Here is a 25,294-nt window from a genome sequence, read left to right as displayed (position 1 = left end):
TTAAAAAAAGTTTATATATTTGTATGTGCTATGGTTTCACCATTCATTGTAACTACATTCCAGAATACTGCAAGAGAGGTCAGGGCACATTGTTCTTGTGCATGTAGCACAGTGACCATAACTTTTACACTGAAGTCACTCTCATTACCACCTCTCCAGAGCTGTTGTCATCTGATGAATCCTCCTGAGGTCGCATTCGACTGAAGAGATGTAACAAAACATAGCCACACTGAAATCTTGGTGAGGTTAACTGTGTTGGATGAACTAAACTTCTGTTTCTAAATGCATTTAGTGGTAACCACAAAGTCCTAGATGTTGTGGATTCTCCTCGGTTGCTCTCTTCTATGTCTGTAGCTTTATCATAATTTAATACATCCCAGTGCAGATTGACAGCCCGCCAACGCTTAAATACTCTGCAAACTGAGGCCCCTTCATGCACAATAAGTCCTGAAAGTAAAAGAAACAAATTATTCATGCCCTCGGTTCTTCATACCGAGCACATTTATTTGTTAAATAAGTGGCATTAGAATTGAATTAGTACCCTGAGCCAAAGCACAGGTAAACCCAAGTAGCTGAATTACAGGTGGCCAGGACCCATTTATATATGTTATAATAAACTGATATGCATCCAGGCATTTTTTTTGGTTCTGAGCAAGAGAAAATGATGGTTTTTAAACTTATACTACCATAAATGTTTCATTTGTTTGCTGAATCAGTATAAGTTGGCGACACAGCACATACATTATAAACCTAATCAATTACATCATAAATCTGATCAATTATATAATTTTATAATTTATTAAAGGCCAGCCTTTAAAGAAAGAAAGCTAAATATAAACAACTGTGACTTTTTGTCTTAATAATAATAATAATAATTTTTATTTATACCCCGCCCTCCCCAGACAAGGCCGGGCTCAGGGTGGCTAACAAGCAATAATAAAAACAAGTTGAAGGAATAGAACTTTAAAAAGATTAAAATACAACATTAAAATATTGAAACATTAAAATATTAAAATGCAGCCTCATCACAGGAGGAGAAAGGAAAAAGGAAAAAGAAAGAGGGGGAGGGAATCAAATTGGCTCCAAGCCAAAGGCCTGTTGGATTAGACCATCTGGTATATGTAGTCCAGCAATGTGTGTACATGCATGTATTGTGTGTGTATATATACAATAAATTAATGCAGTGTGAGACTCAGACACTGCAACAGCAAAGTATGCTAACCCTGCAGGTGCTAATATAAAACCTGTAGCTACAACTGAGCCATAATTAAGCACTTTTAACCACTTCTAACATTATTATTAATTTGTTATTTGCATCCCATCTTTCTGTTCATCAAGTTCCCCCAAGATGGCTAGCAACAATAACAAAGCGGAACAAATTAAAACAATTACACACACACAAACACACACAAAATAAGAAGTGAATTAAAAAATGCAACAGGGACATCAGCAGACAACAAAATCAAGGACATGTTCAAGTTTCATTGAGGCCAAACACCTTCTAAAAAACCCAATGTTTTCACTGTGCATCAAAAACGAAACAAAGAGAGAACTAAATGAGTTTCTTATGGGACAGTATCAGCCTGGATACCACCACTGAAAACACTCTAGTGACCACCAGCCACACCTCAGGCAGTGGGGGCAGGGATACAAAACAGAGCCTTAAATGATTATTTGGGTAAGCAGGTGGGTTCAAACAGGAGGAGACTTCAAGGTTATAATATTCAGAGTAAAAACAGTACTTTGAATTGGGCTTGAAAACAAAATGAAAATCAGTGGAGATGATGTAATAAATACTGGACCTATATGCTCCTTGTGTCATGTCCCAATCCCTTTGATATGCCAGGCTTTGTGTACAAATAACTGCTGTTGGGCAATTTTAAAATCTTTGCTTTATTTATTGTTGATTAAAAACTTTACACTTGAGAACTCTGCTGATGTATAATTTCTACTTCCTGAAGAAACAGACATACATTTATATATGTAAGAAAAAAAGCATATTCCAAATTATTTCTTATCAACTTTAAGAAAATGAATGAATGATTTCATTTTTTGACCTTACCTATGCACACCAGATCCATAAAACCATACATTCCATAGCAGATTTGAAAAAGGACATCTTTTCTTTGCCATACTGCATAAGGACTGAAGGCTGACCACAGAAGCCAAGTTACACTTGCTACTAAGAACAGTGATCCCAACATTACAGCAATCATCTGCACTTTCTCAACCAGAGTTACAGTAATGCTTTGCCACTAGAAGGAAGAAGACATAACAAGGTATAAAATGTTTAAAAAACATTGAAGGTCTGTTATGACAACCCATGAAAATGTTCATAGAGCCTTTTTACATGTATGCTGCATTATACCTGTGCAATAGGCTCCTCCATCCCTCTCATTAAATCTGCTTAAACTTGAAGAAGTTTAAATAACAGCTTGGAGTGTCACACAGCAATGACATGCTGCTTAGAAATGACAGTTAAATACTTGGTACAAATATAGAACCATGTGAACACTATAATTAATATTTATAAAAATATTTATATATCACTATTCATAAAAATATCAGTGCCATTTACAAGAATTATACAATAAAAACCACATAAAAATGTTGAAATCAGAAATCACCTAACAGTTATGAGAAAATATATTCCTAATTCCCTGCATAAACTTCATATGTACTTAACAGTGCAATTCTATACACTGAAGAAGAAGAATGATTTAAAAACTTCCACTGTTTTCAATGAGACTTAATCCTAGGAAAGTAGGTATACAATTGAAAATTATCTCTACCATGGAAAGCAGAAAAACTTTAAAAGTATTTGACTTAAGCTGAGTCAATAGATGGACATGACTATACTTGAAAAATGTCTCCAGGGAAATCCTGCTACATAAAACAATGTTGTTTGTGCAAGAGCGAGAGAAAGAAAAACCAACATATGCTCATGTGGAAAATCATTTTATCCTTCCAAAAGGCTCCTTTTAAAAATTTAGAACCCAACATTATTTTTGATGAAGGAAAAGAACAATGCTCAGCCAAAATAATTTTTTAAGCTTGTCAGCTTCGGCTATTTAGTAAAACCTCTGGAAAAAAAACACAGTGAGAGAAGCTATCAAATTACAGGTATTTTGGTTATAGCTATTTCCTCACATTTATCAAAGAAAGACAGAACCACATTCATCACTACAATGGTTACATCTCAAGTTCATAACCATATGAACATTTCATATGTTACTTCAATGAAATTTTAAAAGATTGGTTTTTTAATGTATAAAAAGTATGTGCTAGAATAATACATAAAAGAATTGTTCTATTCTTACTAGTGTACTGGTATTAGTATATAACCATGCAGTTGTGGGAGACCTTAAATGTAGAAAATAATGGCAGCAGTGTTAGCCCATAAGAGAAATCCTGAAACCATATTATGACAATGCCTTTATTACAATAAAATAAAAACAAAATCACAAAATAGTGTGCAAACTTTTAGGTTCTCCCAAGCTCTTCAACATCTAGCCTGATGATTAATATTGGAAAATGGGAACACTTGCACACTATTTTTTGTCATTTTCAGTTTTTCTGGTTACAGAAAAATTTCCCTGGAAATAAAATTGGTTTCAATTACCACAAGCTCTACCACAAGCTCTACCTCCCCTTTTCCCCAGCAGGCAACAGTCACCATTGCTCTCTACTTCAGTTAGAGATTATACCAGGGCCAGCTGCAGACATTTTGGCACCTGAGGCAAACCACAAAATGTTCCCCTCCCCACCAGGGAAGAAGGGGTGAGTGAAGATGTACATCAGGAACAAGGGGAGAATAAAGATCTACATTGGGAGCAGGGGCAAGAGGAGACCAGCAGCACCTGCTATTCACCAAGGGGCAGCTGTAGAGCTGGCACGGGGGGGGGGCAGTTGCTGAGGAGGATGCAGATCCAACACAGCTATCACTGCCACTGTGGCAACAGCAGCAGCAGGCAATGTATTCCTTGGAGGCTGGATCTGTTGCCCCTGTGGATCCTCCCTCCCAATGTGGTCACCTCACCTTGCCTCATGGATGGGCCGGTCAAGGATTATGCCCTATGTAAGCAACTGAGATAATGGAAAGAGGAATTGTTGGCAGCCAATAAGCATGGATCAACCCTGTTTGTCTAACAGAATATACACCAAAACAGATCATCCCCCCCCAAGTTATTAGCACTTTGGACCAGGGTGCATAACCATGTGGGCTAGGAAACCAGAGTAGGAGTGGCGAGAAGTAGAAGAAAGAGGGATGACAGCAGATGAAATAAGCCCTGTGACCTTGGCATAGTGAGGTGTCAGGAACTCACGATAGGAGATCCTTGCATTGTCTCTGGGAGACAATATGACTAAAATGTTCATGTGATCATGTGATCTTAACGGAATTGTGCCTAGAGATTCTTTGCCAAATAAGAGAATTACTACTGACATTAAATATTTCTATGTGTCAAGACAAAGAGAAGCATGACTTGCCAGGGGAATGCTGCTGGGTGAGAGCATCCCCCCTCCCAAATTGAATGAGACATAATACAGTCTAATCCTCTTAGGTGGTCTGGAAATCTAGTAATACAACATGTGAGGGGTGCCATGAGAGCCAACATGCTATCTCTGCCCCCAATCATATTGCTTTCTATAAGTCGAAGGGTCCCTGTTCCTACTCATGTATGCTCTTTGTGGGATGTAGGACCCTCTTCAGACAGCTGCCCTTCAACTCATGAAGGACAGTTAGACAGAACTAGCACATTCATCTCCTCATCCCCTTCCCCATCCAGCCAATGGGTTATAGTCCCAGATTTCCAGAATCCCTAAAGAAGGCTTTAGATCAATTCACAAGGGTGGGGAGTAGTGGGGAAAGTGTGTAATAAAAGTTTGTAATTTAATCTGTATGGGGAAATATGTATGTTTTGATAGTGGTGCTGAAAAAGTAAGTGCTTTGATAACTTCCTACAGCAGAGAGGTAGAATGAACAGGAATAAATGTCTTGCACATTTTACACATTGTAGCTGCCAAGCTCTTTATGTATTTGGGAGCAACAGAGTGAAGACAAAAACTGTTTCAATGCTAAATGATAAAATATTACAAAGCCTATTGGGAAGAGTGGATTATTGTGCCCTATTCTACCCAGGTGAGTGAAACTCCATTCATCACTGAAGAGAGGTAGGAAACATTCTCTTCTGGACAGCCTTCTGGGAGCCATATGCCAGTGTCAGGTGGAGCCAGAAACAAAAGTGGACATGGTAACAGGCAGAGCCATTAATATGAATGCAGCTTCTGTAGACTAGTTTCTACACACATTCTCACACCCTTCTGAATCCTCCATCCAGGCAAACAAGCAAGATTATCAGCCCAGCAAAAAAACTCCAAGAGGGTGCAAAGCAAAGCTGGGGGTGGTATGGCCTGGGAGAGGGTGGGTGTGACTAGGGAGTGGGGCTGTGGAGATTGTCCTGAGTGCCAGATAGATAGGCCTGAAAGGCTTAATTCACCCCACAGCTTAAGCTTCTCCATCCCTGGTCTTAGAGATTTAACTAAATAAAGGAAGTGGCAGGTTTTCTGTCAGATTTAACCTATAGGGTTAATCAGAATTTCCAAATTTAAGAAAGCTAGGGATTTTAGAAATAGGGCTAAAAATGCATTTTTAAAAATTCTAGCCCAACTCTATTCTTTTTTTTAATGTATTTTTATTAAAGATTTTCTTGGTTTACAAAAATATGTGTAAAGTCTCTCTCTCTCTCTCTCTCTCTCTCTCTCTCTTTTTTTTTTCTCCAAGTAACATTTTTTTACAGATCAGTTTCATTTGTTGAGACATTATGAAGAAGAGGGGGAAAGGGGGGAGGGGGAAGATGGGTGGGGGTGGGTGGCGATGTTTCTATTATACTTAAGATATGTGTGGTTTTGTGTCAGGGCCACTTGTGCAGGTTCTCTGCTATTCACTTGTGTTCCTGTGGTGGTGAGAGAGGTTGGGGTTGGCCTGGTGCGTGGTTGTCTGGTTGTTTGTTTGTTTGTGATTGGCTGTAGTGATCTTTGTTTTCATGTGTGAGTGGGGTGGGTGGGTGTTTTTGATCAAGTTAGCCATACTGATTTGTATGCTGTTGGTGGTTTCTTGTCATTGTCTTGTTGGGCTGTGTATGTGATAAAGGGGAGCCATACCAGGGTGAAGGCATTTTCTTCCATTTGTCCCCATGTCAGTTTCAGTTTATTGGTTAGTTTTTCTAATAAGGCTGTTTCCCATACTAATTGGTACCATTGGTCCATGCTTACACCTGACAGGTCTCTCCAGTGCCTGGTTATGGTGTTTCTGGTTGCTGAAAGTAGGTGGGTTCTTTGTGGTGTAAATAGGCATTATTGTCTTGGAAGATGTTTAGTAGGGCCAATTCTGGGGTGATTTCTAATACTTGCTTAGTTATTTTACATATTTCTCGTATGGCTGTTGTCCAAAATAGTTGGATTTTGGGGCACTCCCACCACATGTGGAGGTATGTGCCTATGGAGGTGCACCCTCTCCAGCATTTTGGTGAGGTTCCTGGACGTATTAGCGCTAGTTTTCTTGGTGTTAGGTACCACCTGTAGGTGAGTTTCAGAGTGAGTTCTTTTCTTCTCGTTGATATGGATTTAAAGCGGGGTTTAGACCACATTCTGATCCATTGAGTGGGATTAATCTCATAGTCTATGTCATCCTCCCATTGTTTTTTGATTGTGTCTAGGGAGTTTGTGGGATTTTGGAGTAGTATTTTGTATATTGCAGATACCATTCCTTTACCGTGTCCCTTTGTTGTTAGGAGGAAGTTTTAGAAGGTTGTCAAGGGCCTAGTTGCTGCTGATTTTACTGCTGGATTGTTTAAGAGGGCATGTAATTGGTGTTGTGCTAACCAGGGCATTTGGGTGTCTTCTAGTTTATCTTGTATTTCTTGTGATGGCAAAGGTTTGTTATTTTTGAAAAAGTCTATTAGGTGATAGAAGCCTTTGGTTTGCCAGGTTTTTATCTGGAGGTTTTATGCTGCATAGTGGAATAATGGGTGGTACACCAGGGGAATTAGTGGGGATGGGGTTGGGGATAGTTTGCCTAGTCCAACTCTATTCTAATTGCAAAATTTGTTATCTACATTGGGTGGGAACTCCATCAATGGAAGCCCTGTGCAAGTACTTCTGCTTGTACAACAGCGCTCCCCCCCTTCCTGTGTGCCCCCCACCAGAGGCGCCCTGGATGACCAAAATTTGTTGTGCACACCCTTCCCAGCCCTTGAGCTGTGCTGGGCTTTGAAGAGGCGTAAGGGCTCCAACAGTATAGTGGATTAATACACTTGGTTTGCAAAATCCCAGTGCAAATGGCAGCTTCAGTGGAGGAATTTTCATCAGAATCACAGCATGAGAGAAATGCGCAAAGGCGCATTTAACATCATGTATACAAAAATATTGCACACTGATATCAACCCTTGTACCTTGGACAATGTAAAGGAGCATAAATCTGGCAAAATTGGCCCTTAATTTCTCAGGATAATCTTCACTATAGCATTTCAACTTGCACGTTACTGATTTAGAGATTTGGCACTTATCTTTTTTTTATATAAATATTTATTGAAATTTTCAAAAAATAAAGAAAAAACAAAAAAAATTTAAAAACACATAAAATTTACATTTCTTACTGTCATAGATTTGGCACTTATCAAAGCACTGCCAGGCAGAATTTAATTTCTGGAGTAATCCTATGTTGTCAAGCGAATTTAAGCAGAACCTAAACAGCTCTTAAGGTATGACGAAGTTAAGAACTTTAATGCCTAAGCTTGATGTTGCCTTATTTTTCCTCACTGATGAACTGAATGGGAAATATTTACTGTGTCTTATGATAAGGACATGCAGACTCAGTGAATGGAGAGCAGTTAATAAAATGATGAATAAACCAAAGTATAAAAAATTGTTACTGTATTCATAAATTCTGTATGATTATTGGAATTTTGAAATGTTACCTGACAAGGGTTTTTCATTTTAATTGCTATAACATGGTATCTGTAACAGCAGAGTTCACAAGTCCAGGACCCTCTTTCACTAATCCATTTCAACAGGCAAAGTTGATGTGTATACCGAACTGACCCATCACATCGACAGGGATTTAACAATTCACCCTAGGAAAAATAACAAATAGGGTTAAATGTCATAATAAATATAATAGTAAGCTTCCAAATCCTTAAACAGTGTGTCTTAAAATCAGTTTGCTGGCATTTAAAAAAAAAATTATATTAGCTGGAATAACTCCCCTGGCCCCGACCACCAGTTTAGTTCGGAAATATTATTCAATATTCTCCCATCCCAGGGTCACAAAAAAGAAAGGAAAAACATATAGACAAGTTAACTCTTTGAGCAAAGAGCAATACTATTTGTATTGTATTTGCAAAAATGTTCATTTGCAATTTTTGAAATTTTTGAGCATTAATGGTGAATGTGGCATCTAATAATATGTCCTGCAGCTTAACAAGAGTCTCAAATCTAAACGTCCATCTTAAAATAATGCAAATTTTGAGATTTTTTTATATGCCTAGAACACTTAAGCATACGTAGGTAACATCTGAGTACAGATTTCAACATTCACTGAGTAAGTCTTTAGTGATTCATCAGCCTCTTTCCTTGGCTCCTGGAGGTCCATGCCTCCCTTCTTGTATAAAATTAAACCTTTCCCTAACGCCTTTCCAAGAATCCTAAAGCTTCTTTCCCACTGCTTCACAAAACTTAAAATTCAAAATTCCAAAGAGTACAACTAATTACACCACTATACAAAAAGTGTAGAATATGCAAAGAAACCATTACTAGACTTATCTAATTTACATAGTCACATATTCTGTACCGCTGCAATGCAGAATTTCAGAGCATCACATTAGACTATCTTGGAGTTTTGTCATCCGCTTACAAAGAAACATGTGTCACATTGTTCATGCCTCTTTAATACACAAATTCAGATAAACAATCACCCACAACAGATCACTATCACCAGCACACATCCTGTTGAAGTAGCTCTTTACTGTAGTCTGGAGAAGGGAAGTCTCTTGATGTTCACTGCAGAAACCTTGGAAGAAATTCCGTTGCTATCTGCAATCAGTTTTCACTGCATAGAAACTTTGGGCCTATTAATTTAAACAGCACAGTGAACCACAAAGTGAGCCGTAAGTATCAAACACAGGAAATTGTCACCTGATGAGACAGCTCTAAGGCTGTAATGACAGATTTAAGAATTACCACTAATTTGGTAGAATAGGCAAGGGAACCAAGTGGGGGAATACGGAGCTCTTTCTGTTTAAGTTGACAGCTTTGACTCGTTATTAATGACTTGGAGAAAGAGGGGACAGCAGGCATTAAACTGTGGATTATACAGAACTAATAGTCTGGAAATCCTTACAAAGAGTGGTTACAAAATCCAGCGCTATGTCAATAAATTAAAGATATGGAAAGGTAAAAAATGGAACAAGTAAGGACCAATGTAAACTACTGTATGACTGGGGGATATTTGGCTAGCAATTTGAGATTTCTACAAATGATTTAGGACAGCTTTCCCCAACCTGGTGCCCTCCAGATGTTTTAGATTCCAATTCCCACAATACTTGATCATTGGGCCATGCTGGCTGGGGCTGGTGGTAAAAGTTAAAGGTAAGGGACCCCTGACAGTTAAGTCTAGTCACAAATGACTCTGGGGTTGCAGTGCTCATCTCGCTTTACCGGCCAAGGGAGCCGACTTTTGTCCGCAGACAGTTTTTCCGGGTCATGTGGTCAGCATGACTAAGCCACTTCTGGCAACACCAGAGCAGCACACGGAAACGCCGTTTACCTTCCCGCAGGAGTGGTACCTATTTATTTACTTGCACCTTGATGTGCTTTCGAACTGCTAGGTTGGCAGGAGCTGGGACCGAACAACAGGAGCTTACCCCACTGCAGGGATTCGAACCGCCATTTTGATTGGCAAGCCTAATTTAGGGTTCCTGGAAACAACAAGTTGAACACAGTGCATCAACGGTGGGGTATTGTGACAAAATAACAATGCCACTGATAATGGGGAAATAGTATTTGTCACAACACATATAAAAATGGGAAAGAGTTTACTAAAGGTTGGAGGAGAAGAGTATGGTTACCTTTGATAAAACTAGACAGGATGTGGAAGGAAATATATATCCTATAAATGGCCTTCTTTGAAGGTTTTTGAGAATAGATTAGGCATAATCTACTGGGAATGCTCTAACTATATGACATCCTGGTTTAGGGCATACTGTTGATTCAGATAACTTATTTCTCTACAAATTACCAAGCAGAATGGAAAGATAGTTAATACCAGACTATGTAGAGAAACAAGTCACATTGTTGATAGGTGAAGTTGAGCAGGGAGACATACATACATTCTTGTGCAGAGCTATACATATACAACTGCATACAGTATTCTATGGACTGGAGGAAATTGATATTTAATTGATTTTAAAAAACAACAACTTCCCTTTCTTATAAGTCTCAGTCTCTTGCTTGGCTCCAGAAAAACACCTATATATGAAGTCTAGGTTGGCAGCGAGCAAAAAAATGAGATTGACGGCTAATATCAATGGAAAATCAAAGAATCATAGAATTGTAGAGGTGGAAGGGGCCAGGAGGATCATCTAGTCCAACCCTCTGCAATGCAGGAATCTTGAAGATGTAGTGCTGGCTGCTTGTTGAGGTTTGAGAATCATGCCTCCCTTCATGTGCCTTGTAACTTCCTACAGTTTGACAGTTCCACAGGAAAAGTTATCCCACTACCTACAAAACGGCGTGATGTGTATCTATGAGCTGCAGTAATAAGCACATTTTACCCTCTAACAACCCAGCTCCATCCACTTAATATTGTAGGTGATAGATACACCACTGTGCTTGCCAATAGCTTTAGTTTCTGTTTTCAAATACATATTTATCCCCACTGGCCCATTCATCAGTATTCCGCATTCTCTACCACCTGCACTTTTGCATCTAAAAATGACCAGTGCCTCTGCTGCTTATAAACACTAGTTAGATGTACATGGTTCCACACAACTTCTCTGAATAATGCCTCACACAGGAATTGGCAATTAAGTTACAACATACTTATGATTTAATAACAAATAAACTTTATCCGTATTTGCTCCCACCAAGCCTAGTGGGGGCCTGACTACTTAGCAGTTAAGTCTGAGGATCTCTCACACTTAAAATTTATAAACAAGCAAGCAAATAAATAAATAAAACAATTATCTGTATCTGTTCCCATCAAACCTAGAATAGGCATGTCCATTCCACTTCCTTGTCACAGCGCGTGGCATGGTTAAGTCTGCAGATCTCACACTTACAGATATTTGTTTATTTACTATGAAATTGTATCTGCTTCCACCAAGCCCAGAAGGCGCATGACCACTCCGCTTCCTTGCCACAGCGGGTGGGGCAGTTAAGTCTGTGGATCTCACTTTAATAATAAATAAACAAATATCTGTATCTGCTCCCACCAAGCCCAGAAGGGGCATGGCCACTCTGCTTCCTTGCCACAGTGGGTGGGGCAGTTAAGTCCGTGGATCTCACTTTAATAAATAAGCAAGCAAGCAAGCTAGCAATTATGGGCATCTGCTCCCACCAAGCCCAGAAAGGGCATGACCACTCTGCTTCCTTGCCACAGTGGGCGGGGCAGTTAAGTCCATGGATCTAACATTAATAATAAATAAACAAATATCTGTATCTGCTCCCACCAAGCCCAGAAAGGGCATGACCACTCTGCTTCCTTGCCACAGTGGGTGGGGCAGTTAAGTCCGTGGATCTAACTTTAATAATAAATAAACAAATATCTGTATCTGCTCCCACCAAGCCCAGAAAGGGCATGGCCACTCTGCTTCCTTGCCACAGTGGGTGGGGCAGTTAAGTCCGTGGATCTCACTTTAATAAATAAGCAAGCAAGCAATTATGGGCATCTGCTCCCACTAAACCTAGAAGGGGCATGACCACTCCGCTTCCTTGCCACAGCGGGTGGGGCGTTTAAATCTGCGGATCTCACACTTACAATTTAATAGTAAAGAAATACATATCTGTATCTGGTCCCAGCGAGCCCTGAAGGGGCATGGCCGCTCCGTTTCCCAAGTCAATGGGATCACCTCGGCGGTCACACACATCACCCCAAGTCCCAGCCAACACTACGGTACTGTTACCATCCCGGCGAAGCGAGAGGCGGGATGCCCCGCTTCCTCGTTGGCGCCGCCGAGTTTTCCCTGCGGCTGGCGCTGTCCGCGGTGCTGACGGCCGCCCTCGCCTGCCCGGCGTTGGAGAGCCACGTGCGCGCGGCTCCCTCCTTCCCTGCCCGCCCCCCCCCCCAGCCCGCGTCGTGTCATTTTAACGAAGGCGTGTGTGGGGAGTCTCCCCCCCCACTCTCTCTCTGCGCCCCTCCGTCCCGCCTCAGCGCTCACCTGCTCGGCGCCCTGGAAGCAGATCTTGCAGATGGGGCCGGCGCCGCCCCCGCCGCCATCCCCGCTGCTGTTGCTGCACACCGAGCGCGTCTCGGGCTTCTCGCCCCGGACGGCCCCGCCGGCGGCGGCCGTTACCTCCGGAGGAGGAGGAGGCGTCGCCGTCGCCTCCGAGCGCGGGGCGGGGCCCTCCGGCGGCTCGCCGGGGCTGCCGCCGTTGCTGCTCATGGGGGGGGGCCCTCACAGACGCGCGTGCGTGTGTGTGTGTGTCCCCCCCCCCCTCCCACGCACGCCCAGTTTCGCCCTCTCCCCCTCTGCGGAGGGGAGAGAAGGGCTGGGACACGGGCACGAGCCTCCCGGCTGGCTGGCGAGGGGAGCAGTGGCCGCGTGCCGAGCCGCCTCCGCCGCCTCCTCCTCCCCGCGCGCGCGCGCCCCCCCCTCCCGCGTAGGTTTTAGTGCCGGCGCGCGACTCCCCTCCGCATCTGACGCCTCAGAACGCGGCGGCGAGAGAAACCGTTGGGAGACCGTTGGCGGGCGCGAGCCCAGGTGGGGTGGGGGGAGGGGCGTGGGGATGGGGGGGAAAGCGCGCCAAAGATAGACGCGCGCCTCGTCACTCGCGGAACCGCCGCATAATGAGGCCGGGCACACGCACTCTGCCGCCCCCCAAAATAGTGACTGGCGACGTCCCTCAGCCACCCGCCCTCCCTCCCCGTCGACATAGTTGCCTGGCTACCTTTCCCCTCACCTCACAAAGGGGCCAAATGTCCTCTTCTTGTGGGGTCACGTGGTTGTTTTACCTCAGGTTTCCTTCGAGGGACCTGTCTGGCCTCGAAGCTGATTCGCCTCGCTGTCGTTGAAATTCTACTCAGTATTGATCCAGAGTGGATTCCAATGTAAAAACTGGAAACACCGTTGCAGGATCCCCCCCCCCCCACACACACACACAAAAAATAGACCAGAGGAGTTTCAATCCATCAGAGCTTTAGGGCTACTGAAGGCAAATGAGCATAATGGTCGGGAATCCAATACATTCAGGACTGGCACTGTCCATAAGAAATCCATGCCGCACCACCCTGATGTGGCAAGGAGAGGATGGCGAGTGTGGCAGGAAGATTTAAGTACAATCAAATAAACATTTAAACATTTCTGAGTAGTATAGTATTGTATAGCACACACACACACACACACTTTTCAGGTTTATACATTTAATTTTACAATCATTTTAACATTTCAAAACTTGACTTCCTTCCCCCTTTCTGAGGTCCCTTAAGCTTATTTTTAACTTCTTCCGCATATCCAGTGTAACTTAATTTGCTCATTTATTCATCTACTTTAAATATATGCTCTTCTAAAACTGCAGGTCATTACAATAATCCTGCCAATGTTCTTACCTGTTTACAGTTTATCTGTAAATATTCCATATACCATTCCCATTCTTTTATTTAAAAAAAGGGTCCGTTATCTTGATTTCTTATTCTTCCAGAAAGTTTCACCATTTCTGCATATTCCATAAGTTTTTGTATCCCTTCTTACTTTGCTGGGACCTCTGCTTTTTCCATTTGGGGGCCAGTAGCATTCTTGTTGCTGTAGTCGCATACACAAATAAGTTTCTATACAGTTTCAGTAGTTCTGTCCCTATAATTCCGAAAAGAAAAGCATCTAGGTTTGTTTGTTTTTTTACAAATGTTACTTTAAACATCCTTTTTTATTATTAATAATATGCTTTATTGATGTTATTAAGTAATAACAAACATATGTATATACTCAAGACATAAATACAAAAAGAAAGTCACATTTCCCCCCCTATACATTCTTCTTAAGTTCCCAACGACTTCCCGCCACCCCATCATGTATTTACTGCTTATTTTATCTGGTGCACTATTCATCTCCATTTTCTTTTTAATCATCAATAATCTATTCTATAATTATTCATCATGTCACAGAAGTCATTCCAGTTCTGCCAGTGACTTTATATTAGTACAATAACCTTTTAATTACTTTTTATACATACTCCATTTCCGAATAAATGTTTGTTCAGTATTAAATCTCAATTTGTCTGTCGTTTTTGCCAAAATGACTGGCAAAACTGGCAAAAATTAAACATCCTTTTCAATTCATTATATATCATTTCCTAGGATCTTTAACCTGAAAATGTATTTGAATTCTCAGGCATTTGGTAACACATTCAGAAAGGCATTTGTTGTTCCCTTGCATACCCTGAAAAACTCATTTCTCCATCCGCACACACATCAAGAGACACCTGCACCTCATTTGTTCTTATGCAAACATAAGAGCTCTGCTAGATCAAAGGCTCATCTAATCCGCCATCCTGTTTTCAGAGTTGCCAACCAGACGCCTGTGGGAAGCACACAATAAACACTCTCCCTACTTTATGATTTCCAGCAACTGGTATTCATACTGCTTCCGACAAGTGGAGGTAGAACATAGCCATAGTAGCGAATAGCTCCTGATAGCCTTGGCCTTTATAGATTTGCCTAAAGCTATCCAATTTGGCAGCAAATCACAACGTATGGGAATTAATTCCACAGTTCAGCTATGTACATTGTGCGAAGAAGTGTTTTCATTTGTGTGCCCTCAAACTTCCAGTGTTTGGCTTCACTGGATGTCCACAGCTTCTTCTTTTTCTTCAAATTTTTTTAGTGATTTTCCAACTTTATAACAAATACAACACACAAAGAAAAAGACATTACAATGCTAAAAAGAAAGAAAAAGAAAAGAACCCAAATTCATTGACATTGTTAATTGACTTCCTTGAATCCCCCCATCTGAATTTCATTGAATCACCTTGTAACAGTTTTCCAAAATCCTCTTTCTAATGAAATTATCTCCTTCAAATAACTATCTTCCTTTCTTTTCAACATGTCCTGAATCCATAATGTTTTAAAATACATCCATACTCTAATTCTAAGCCATTTTGGTACTTTCAAGTGACTTCTATTGTTTTATATTACAATATTTAGCTAAATAGTCTTTAAATTTCTGCCAATCTTCTTGATATTCCTCTTCTTATTGCGGATTCTCCCAGTCAGGCCCAAAAAGTCCAAAAAGTCTAACATCTTCACCTGCCACGGATGTCCACAACTTCTAGCATTATGAGAGAGAAAGGAAAGCTTCTCTCTATCCAATTTCTCCACACTGTACATCATCTTGTGCTTCTCTATTATGTCCCCCCCTTACTTGTCTTTTCCCTAAACTAAAAAGTCCCAAATGTTGTAACTTTTCCTCATGGGGTGTCACTCCAGCCCCTTGACCATTTTAGTTGTCCTTTCCCAACTCTACAATATCCATTCTGAGGTGGGGGTGATCAGAACTATGCACAGTATTCCAAATGTGGTCACACTAAATATATTTTCAAATATATTTTCTTATTTTCAAATTCTTTAAAAAATGTTCCCTAACATGGATTTTGTCTTTTTCACACCTGCCACACACTGGGTTGACTTCTTCATCTCCGTGTCCACAAATCTTCTTCCTGGTCAGTCACCATCAGTTCAGACTCCATTTGTGTATATGTGAAATTAAGATCTTCTTCTTCTTCTTCTTCTTCTTCTTCTTCTTCTTCTTCTTCTTCTGTCCCAATGTGTATCACTTTGCACTTGCTTACACACTGAGTGCAGTTGTCATTTTACTGCCCATTCACAAAGTTTAGAGAAATTCTTTTGGAGTTCCTCAGAGTCCTTACAATTTGAAGGTCTAAATACACAACATCACTGAATTAATTATATCTATATGTTTGTTGTCACTCTAAACTAATTCAAAAAGGTTAGTGAGGCAGGACTTTTTAAAAATATGGTTTTTATTAAATTTTCTGCTTTACAATTTCAGATAAACATTTTACTTTTTAAAAAAAATAATATTTATTACTTTTAAAGCTTACAAAAAAGGAAAAGAAGAAAGAAAAGACAAAAGAGAAAAACAAAAAAAACAAAACAATACAAAATATAAACAATACAAAACACAACCTTAACACATTAAACTAAACACATTAAACTAAACCAAACCCTATCCCTAACCCTAGCCCTAAACAAAACAAAACAAAAACAATTTAAAAACATACATCACACCTTTTCCATACTCTATCTTTCATTCCCTTGTTTCATCAACCTCCTCTCACCTCCTTTTTTGTATTCCACTTCTATTAATTGTTTCAGCAAATCCTTTCCATCTTTCTCTATTTTCTGTCATATTATAAATATCTTAACATATTTTTAACCTTATTTTCCATTAAAACTACAATACTTGTATATGCTTAACTCCTTATAACATTTCTACTAAGGCCATAAAATTTCATTCCAACATTTTTCTATCACTCATTAATTTTACAGTATTTCTATAAATAAACTTTAAATTTTCCAATCTTCTTCCACCATCTCTTCTCCCTGGTCTCGGATTCTGCCAGTCCTTTCCGTCAATTCCATATAGTCCATCAACCTGGAGATCTTATGTCCGAGGCTCTTAACTCTTTTCCAAGTCCCTTCTGCAGGTCTTCTTCAGATAAACATTTTACATACTTAAGATATCAATGACTTCCCTTCTTCTCTTTTCATGGTTCATTTTACATATCTTGTATCCATACATATTTTACAAAAACTATACCAATCAGTTTTCCATTATTGCATCCATCAAAACTTATTTACACTGTTGAATTTATCTTAATGCTGCCAGTGTTTTCAGCTGTACACAGTCATTTCCTATATATTCAATAAACATTTTCCAATCACCTTGAAATGTATGTTCTTGTTCTCTAATTCTCTATGTTAAGTCTGCAAGTTGTGCATATTCTGTCAACTTTAAGTTGCCATTCTTCTTTGGTTGCGAGCTCGCTCATTTTCCATTTTGGGGCTAACAAATCATGGGCTGCAGTTGTTGCATACATAAATAACCTTTTCTGACACCTGGGAATTTCAGTCTGAATTATCCCCAACAGAAAGGACTTTGGTTTTTTTGGGAAATAATTTCCAAAAAAGTCCTGAGGCAAGACTTATCCTTGTAGAAGGCATGTTGGCATTGCATTATCTAAACTCAGTGGTTCCTATTTACTTTTTTTTATTTAAAAAATGCATTAATGTCACATCTAATTTAGCCTTGAGAACTAGTCTATTGACAATACTGGCCTAGATGTACCAGTCAGTATAAGCACATTTTCACAAGAGAATTTTTCAGCCCTACAGATCTATGCTTCTGTTCTGCATTTCATGTTTTATAATGTGATCCTTAAACTTTAAAAAAACAAATGAAGTAGAATGGATATAAAGATGTGAGCTAATGCAGATGAGGAAGCCGCAAAATTTTTGAAATACAGCCACTGAAATAGATATATGGAATTGATAAATGAAAAAGAGTTATGGCCATATATCACCACATGTAGCTTCCCCTTTTTGCTTTTTCAAGCACAAAAATCAATAAAAGTCTTTTGCTGAAGAACTACCCTATAACATAAATCAATTAAAGGAGAAACTGGATGCTTTTAAAATGTGTATATATAAGGAGGTAGAAAACAGAACTACGAAGAATTATTTATATTTTATATCAAATACTAGTATTGTTCTAATTTAACATTACTGAAAATAAATTGAACTACTTGAAAATGCAGAGACCATGTAATGATATAGCTTGAGAAATCACAAGATAATGTTCATGTAAGCGTTATTCTTTCCCTGTTATGCTGGGAATGTTACAAAATACATCACTCGTCACTCCTCATGCTTTGAAGATTTGTCACCAGAGAACAAGTACTGAACAGCAGAACAAGTCGAGAGACCATTTCTTAGACTAAGATTTATCTTGACTTTTTACATATCAGTCCCAAGGAGCTGCATTATCTGCTAGGAGGCAGAGGACTTCTGTCATTTCTGCAGTAGTATCTGTCAGGATTAATAACTTGACCCAGCTGCCTGGGACTGATGAGCATTCCTGCTTGTAGTGAAGCTGATAGGAGCTGGGGAGCATTAGAAGAGCTTTTGGGGGTACTGGGGGAATCCCCCATGCTGGCAGAGGGGTATGCAATTTATCAAGCCATAGCCCATAGCTATATAAGAGATCCTTTGCAGCTCTGTGTGGTGCAGCCTGGTATATTATAAACAGGCTGTAGAATCCTCCATCCAGGATATGATGACTTCCTATAATCTGTGAAGGGACACAGGTGGCGCTGTGGGTTAAACCACAGAGCCTAGGACTTGCTGATCAGAAGCTCGGCAGTTTGAATCCCCTTGACGGGGTGAACTCCCGTTGATCGGTCCCTGCTCCTGCCCATCTAGCAGTTTGAAAGCACGTCAAAGTGCAAGTAGATAAATAGGTACCTGTCAGGGCTGCCCTAGGTCCCAGCTCACAAAGGACCAACGCTGCTTCGTTGTTAAGTATAAAAGTCTTTATTGAAGTTCAGTTTCACTTCCAGAGCCGCAGCGCGCAGCCCCACGTCTAAAGTGTCAGACCACTGATGCTCCGTCTGAGTCTCCTCCCCCCTGACACCAATTTAAGATCCTAGCCTTGCTCCACCTTCTCCGCTGCTCCTTCCTCCTCTGGGTCCGCCTGCCCGCCGGGGTTCCGCCCTTTCTAGCCTCTTCTCCCGCTGATTCCCCTGAGCCTTCTCCCTCCCTCCGGCGGGCTTTAGGAGCTGGTTCCCCATCCGGGTCTCCTGCTGTTCCGCGCGCCTGCACATTTGAACTTGGCGCGCGCGCCCAGCCAGCAGCTTTCCTCCTGACCGTTTCACTGCTGCTGCCACTGCTTCCCCCTTCGGGGGGGCTAGCTGCAACTGACCTCCCTTCCGTTCCCCCACTCTCCGATGGAGGCGTGGTCAGCCCTGACTCCCTCTCTGGAGGAGACGCTGGCCCTGACACATGTGACTCCTCCCCCCCACTATGCTCTGGTGGGGAAACTGGTCCCGATCCTCCACTGCTGCTTTGGGGTTCCCCTCTGGCTCCTTGTTTCTGGTGCGTCCCCCCTGGGACCCCCCTTGCCCTGACCATCGGCGCCCCCTTCTGGGAATCTTCTGATTCGCTGGAGAAGCTCATGGAATCTCTCGGGCCACTGTCATACTCCCCTACGCTGCCCTCAGATTCTTCCCCTTCGCTCTCCCAATCCTCTCTCCCCAGTGCTCCTGCTCCTGATTCCCTGACATCCATCCCCCCCTCGAAGCCCCCCCTTCCCCCCTCCCCCTCTTCGGGTGTGGGTTCCGGGTGCTCCAGTCCTGTGGGTGTGAGTGCGGGATACCATTCTTCCCCCCTGGTGTGTAGCCGGTCCACTGGATCCGGCCCAACCGCAACGGGCTCGTCGACGTCGATTTCCTCTGCTTCCATCTCTCTGCTGATGTGCTCGAATCCAGGATCCTCCCCCAACACGTCCATGTCCTCCCCTCCCCCGGGTACCTCTGGTGAGACTGCTTGCAAAGGTCCCCGCAGCAGCTCCCTGCGCCACCCCACCTCCGGTTGAGTGTCCCACCAATAGGAGCGGTCAGTGGCAAACCCCGAGAGAGACCCCTCCGAGGAGCTAGTGTCCGGCGTCATCTCTTCAGCTGATGAAAAACCCTGGAACGTACTGGCTGACAGTGTGGGTGTGAAGAGCCAGTCGTCGAAAAACTCTGCCGGCATAGGTCTGTGTGGGAAGAGTGCATGGAACTCGTCTTTAAGATAGTGCTCCTCCACGGCATAGCACGGTACCCACCTGTTGGCACTGGCTGGGGTACCTTCCCTGGCGAGGAGGTATTCCACCCCCTCTTCCCCCCACCTCGAGTCCAAAATCTCTGTGACCTCGTTGAGTGGCGTCGCCCTCCGTGACCCCTCCCTCTTCGGAGATTCACTAAGTGTGTCTGGCGCGTTCCCTGTCGCCTGAAACCTGTGGGGTTCCCTGTAGGGTGTGAGCACTGACCTATGAAAGACTGGGTGCATTCTGGAGCCCTCCGGGAGTGTCAACCGGAAGGCCACTGGATTGATTTGTGCCGCGACCTGGTAAGGTCCCAGCTGCTTGTGCTTGAGCTTCCTCTTAGCTAGCGTCCTGGCCGGCACTGCCTGGGCTGCTAACCAGACCCAGTCCCCCACCTGGATGTCCTCCCCGACCCTCCTGTGCTTGTCTGCCTTCATTTTGTAGGCGTGTTTCGCCAGTTCCAATTGCCTTCGGAGTTGCTCGTGGACCTCCTGTAACTCTGCTGCTAAGTGCTCTGCTCCCCTTGGCTCCCCCTCCCCCTTCGTCTCTAACCCCGGGAAAGTTCTGGGATGCCGCCCATTATTGGCGAAGAACGGTGTCACTCCCGTAGACCCGTGCTTCGTGTTGTTGTAGGCAAACTCGGCCAGCGGTAGGTAGTCCACCCAGGTCGAGGGTTGTTGATTGGCGTAGCATCGCAGGTACTGCTGCATGATGGCGTTGACCCTCTCCGCTTGTCCGTTGGTCTGCGGGTGTCGTGCCGACGCTAAGTTGATCTAGACGTTCAGGATGCCCAGCAGCTTCTGCCAGAAGCTCGAGACGAATTGGCGACCCCGGTCGGACAGGATGGACCGCGGCAAGCCGTGAGCTTTGAACACGTGGTCTATGAACAGCTTGGCGGTCTGTTCCGCTGTGGCCACCTTCGCGCACGGAATAAAGTGTGCCATCTTGGTGAACATGTCTACGACCACGAGCACCGCTGTTTTGCCTCGCGAGCTGGGCAGATCTGTGACAAAGTCCAGGGCCACTCTCTCCCACGGTTCGAGCGGCGTCTGTAGGGGTTCTAGTAGACCCGCCGGCTTCCTGTGTACTGGCTTGGCCCTTTGGCAGGTGTCACACCTGGAGACGTAATCCGCGACTTCTCCCCTCACCTTGGGCCACCAAAAGTCTCTGGTTACTAATTCCGCCGTTTTGTCCTTGCCGAAGTGCCCAGCGCTGGGCGCGTCGTGTAGCTGCTGCAAGACTTTCGCGCGGAGGTCGTCTCCGGGCACGTAGAGAGCCCCTTTGCGGATGAGCAGTCCGTCTCGTATCTGGAACTCGTCGTCATTCGCTGTGCCTTTTCGCACCTCCTCCATCTTGGATTGTGCGAACGAATCCGTCTGCAGCGCTCGACGCACCGCGTCCAGGTCCACGGCAGCTGAAGCGCACGCCCACGCTTTCGGTGCGAAAATGTGCTTGGCCGCCACCGGCGCCGCTTCCTCGAGATACTGCGGCTTCCTGGATAGTGCATCCGCCATGACGTTGTTGTCTCCCGGGATGTATTCTATCCGGAAATCGAAATCCGCAAAGAACTCCGCCCAGCGGATGTGTCTCTGATTCAGGAACCGCGCCGTGCGCCAGTACTCCAGGTTCTTATGGTCCGTGCGGACTTGCACTGTGTGTCTGGCTCCAACGAGGAAGTGCCGCCACGCCTTGAAAGCTGCATGAATGGCCAGCAACTCCCTGTCCCAGATGGTGTAGTTCTGTTCCGCCTTGCTGAGTTTCCTGGAGTAGAATGCGCACAGCCTCCATTCCCCTTGCGGATCTGGCTGCAACAGGACGGCCCCCACCGCTCTGTCTGAGGCGTCCGTCTCAACCCTCATTGGTCTGCTGGGGTTTACATGTAGCAGCTGTTCTTCGGACGCGAAGAGACGCTTGAGTCTCCGAAAGGACTGCTCCGCCTGGTCCGTCCAGGTGAACTTCTTCTTCTTGGAGCTGAGGGTGTCCGTGATGGCCGCCGTCTCCTTCGCGAACCCTTTGATGAACTTGCGATAAAAGTTGGCGAAGCCGACGAACTTCTGGACCTCCTTCCGATTGCGCGGGCTCTTCCAGTCCAACACCGCGCGGACCTTGGCGCTGTCCATGGCGAGTCCCTTGTCGGACAGCTTGTAGCCCAGAAAATCCACCTCCGTCATGTCGAACTGGCACTTCTCTAATTTGGCGTAAAGTCTGTGCTCCCGTAGCCTCTGCAGGACCTCCTTGACGTCCCTCTCGTGAGCCTCCTGCGATTCCGAGAAGATCAGGATGTCGTCCAGGAAGCAGACGCACTTCTTGTAGAGGAGTCCCGCTAACACGTGATGCATGAAAGCTTGGAAGGTATGGGAGCCATTTTGCAGACCAAAAGGCATTACGCGATATTCATAGGTGCCTAAAGGTGTAAACATGGCTGTCTTCCACTCATCGCCCTCCCGCATGCGTATAAGGTTGTACGCCCCTCGTAGATCCAACTTGGTGAAGATCCGTCCCTTCCTCACCGTCGCGAGCAGGTCGTCGATCTTGGGCATGGGGAATGCTGCGGGCTTTGTTTTGGAATTTATGGTCCTATAATCAACTATGAGTCTCCGTTGGGGCGTGTCCTTCTTCTTCACGAAAAACACGGGACTGCCCCCCACTGCTTTAGATTCTTGGATGAACCCCCGCTGCAAGTTGTGATCTATGAACTCCCTGAGTTCCTGCAGTTCATCTTCAGACATGGAATACAGTTTCCCAGTCGGCAGCGTTGCTCCCGGCAGGAGGTCAATCTTGCAGTCGTAAGGCCTGTGGGGAGGCAGCTTATCCGCTTCCCTCTCGCAGAAGACCTCCAAAAACTCCTTGTACTTGTTGGGTACCGCTTGCACCATGCCTAGGTGTAGCTGCGGTTCATCCTCTTGCCCCTCCTCCTCCTGGCGGGTCTGGATGCAGTGTTCTGCGCAGTAGGAGGAGCAGAAGGTCAACTGCCGCTGGTACCATGCCAATGCCGGGCTGTGCCTATCCAGCCAACTCATACCCAACACTATGGGCGTGTCCGACAGGTGGGTGACGTTGAAGCTGATGACTTCGCGGTGGTTTCCAATTTGCATCACCATCGGTGGTGTTTGCTGTACCACCTCTCCTCCCAGTAGCTTCCTGCCATCGACCGTGACGACGTTTAGGGGCATCGTGGCTGGCATGAGTGCTATGCGATGTTGCTTGATAAAGTCCACTCCAATAAAGTCTGCGTTGCTCCCAGAGTCAATGGTTATTGGTACTTGCATGGTGTGCCCATTGGGCAACTGGAGCGATGCGGTGAGTTGCACCACTGGTTTGGGTGGGAGGGGGTCTGTGGGCTGTAAAATCTCTGGGGACTGCTTCACTGACTTGCCTGGTTGGGCCCCAGTGGCTCTGTTTCCAACCAGGCTTCTTCTTCCCCCTGCAGCTGTTTCGGCTGCTCACCTGTTCCCTTTACTGTTGCTGAGGCTGCAGTGTGCTTCTGGAGCCTCTGGGGACACTCTTTGGCCATGTGCTGTGCACTGTCGCAGATGTAACACTTCCTGGTCCCTCTAGGAGCCTTCCCCTTGACTGCTCCCGGTGTTTGGGCTCTGCTGGCAGTCTGAGCCCTGGCCCCACCAATCTCCATCGGCTCTTCTCCCCTTCCCAAAGGAGGCATGGACAGCGCCCGCCCCGCCTCTCTGGGAAAGAAAGGGGTTGTCCTGGCTGGGGTGCTTGCCTTACGTCCTTCCTCCCTGCTCCAAGGGCGTCCTTCCAGGCGCACACCAATTGCCAACGCTCTTTGGGCAACTTCTTGGGTACTTTGGGGTCGTTCCCCTCTTGCCAGCTCATCTTTCACCTCTCCACTTAGCCCCTCCCAGAACAGGTCTCTGACAGCAATAGAGTCCTTCTCCCAGCCCAGCACGTTCAGTAAGGCAAAAAAGCGCGAGTGATATTGCCTCACCGTCGCTTTCCCTTGCTGTAGTCCATGCATTTCCCTCCGAGCAATATCTACATCTACCGTAGATTTAAAGCAAGCGTCCATAGCTTTGATAAATGCATCGGAATCTTTGAGGGCGGGGTCTTTTTCGCGCCACAAATTCCGCAGCCACGCTTTTGCTTCCCCATGCAAATGAGTGATTATGAAGCCCACCTTCTCTTCCTCATCTCTAAAGTCTTTCCGAAGCAAATTGAGCGCGTAAACCACGTCAGCTCTGAAGTTAGGGTATTGCTGCAGGTTCCCATCAAAGTGGGCTACTAGGCTGCCCCCCCTCTTCCCGAGGCCAACTCCCTCCGGTTTGGGTCCTGGCAGCCCCTCTTTGCCCCAACGGTCCCACCTGGCCTGCAGATCCCGGCAGAGCGCTACTGCTTCTTCTTCTCTTTTCCTGGATGCAGCTACTTCTGCGTAAAGCGTCGTGACTGCTTCTTGCAGTTCTTTCACCTGGCTCTCTGTAGTCATCTTTGCCTATCTTCGTGAGCTCGCAAAACACCAAGTCTTGCCCCTCGCTGCACCAACTCACGCTGCGAGGTTTTTATTAGAGACGGAGCATACTGTCAGGGCTGCCCTAGGTCCCAGCTCACAAAGGACCAACGCTGCTTCGTTGTTAAGTATAAAAGTCTTTATTGAAGTTCAGTTTCACTTCCAGAGCCGCAGCGCGCAGCCCCACGTCTAAAGTGTCAGACCACTGATGCTCCGTCTGAGTCTCCTCCCCCCTGACACCAATTTAAGATCCTAGCCTTGCTCCACCTTCTCCGCTGCTCCTTCCTCCTCTGGGTCCGCCTGCCCGCCGGGGTTCCGCCCTTTCTAGCCTCTTCTCCCGCTGATTCCCCTGAGCCTTCTCCCTCCCTCCGGCGGGCTTTAGGAGCTGGTTCCCCATCCGGGTCTCCTGCTGTTCCGCGCGCCTGCACATTTGAACTTGGCGCGCGCGCCCAGCCAGCAGCTTTCCTCCTGACCGTTTCACTGCTGCTGCCACTGCTTCCCCCTTCGGGGGGGCTAGCTGCAACTGACCTCCCTTCCGTTCCCCCACTCTCCGATGGAGGCGTGGTCAGCCCTGACTCCCTCTCTGGAGGAGACGCTGGCCCTGACACATGTGACTCCTCCCCCCCACTATGCTCTGGTGGGGAAACTGGTCCCGATCCTCCACTGCTGCTTTGGGGTTCCCCTCTGGCTCCTTGTTTCTGGTGCGTCCCCCCTGGGACCCCCCTTGCCCTGACCATCGGCG

General features: G+C 44.9%; 1 protein-coding gene across 1 annotated transcript; it reads right to left on the bottom strand.

The window, feature by feature from the left end:
* MARCHF11 (membrane associated ring-CH-type finger 11) lies at positions 1-12,659 on the bottom strand. The gene is made up of 4 exons (XM_053397576.1): positions 12,435-12,659; positions 7,977-8,132; positions 2,063-2,255; positions 1-447 (listed from the first exon to the last, which is right to left on the bottom strand). The coding sequence occupies exons 1-4, from the start codon at positions 12,657-12,659 to the stop codon at positions 125-127; spliced, it is 897 nt and encodes a 298-aa protein (XP_053253551.1). The 3' UTR covers positions 1-124.
* Positions 12,660-25,294: the final 12,635 nt, after the last annotated feature.

This window comes from Podarcis raffonei, chromosome 7 (assembly GCF_027172205.1).
Source record: "Podarcis raffonei isolate rPodRaf1 chromosome 7, rPodRaf1.pri, whole genome shotgun sequence".
NCBI lineage: Eukaryota > Metazoa > Chordata > Lepidosauria > Squamata > Lacertidae > Podarcis > Podarcis raffonei.
Note: the sequence above shows the minus strand (reverse complement) of the source record. Positions and strands in the feature narration are given on the sequence as shown.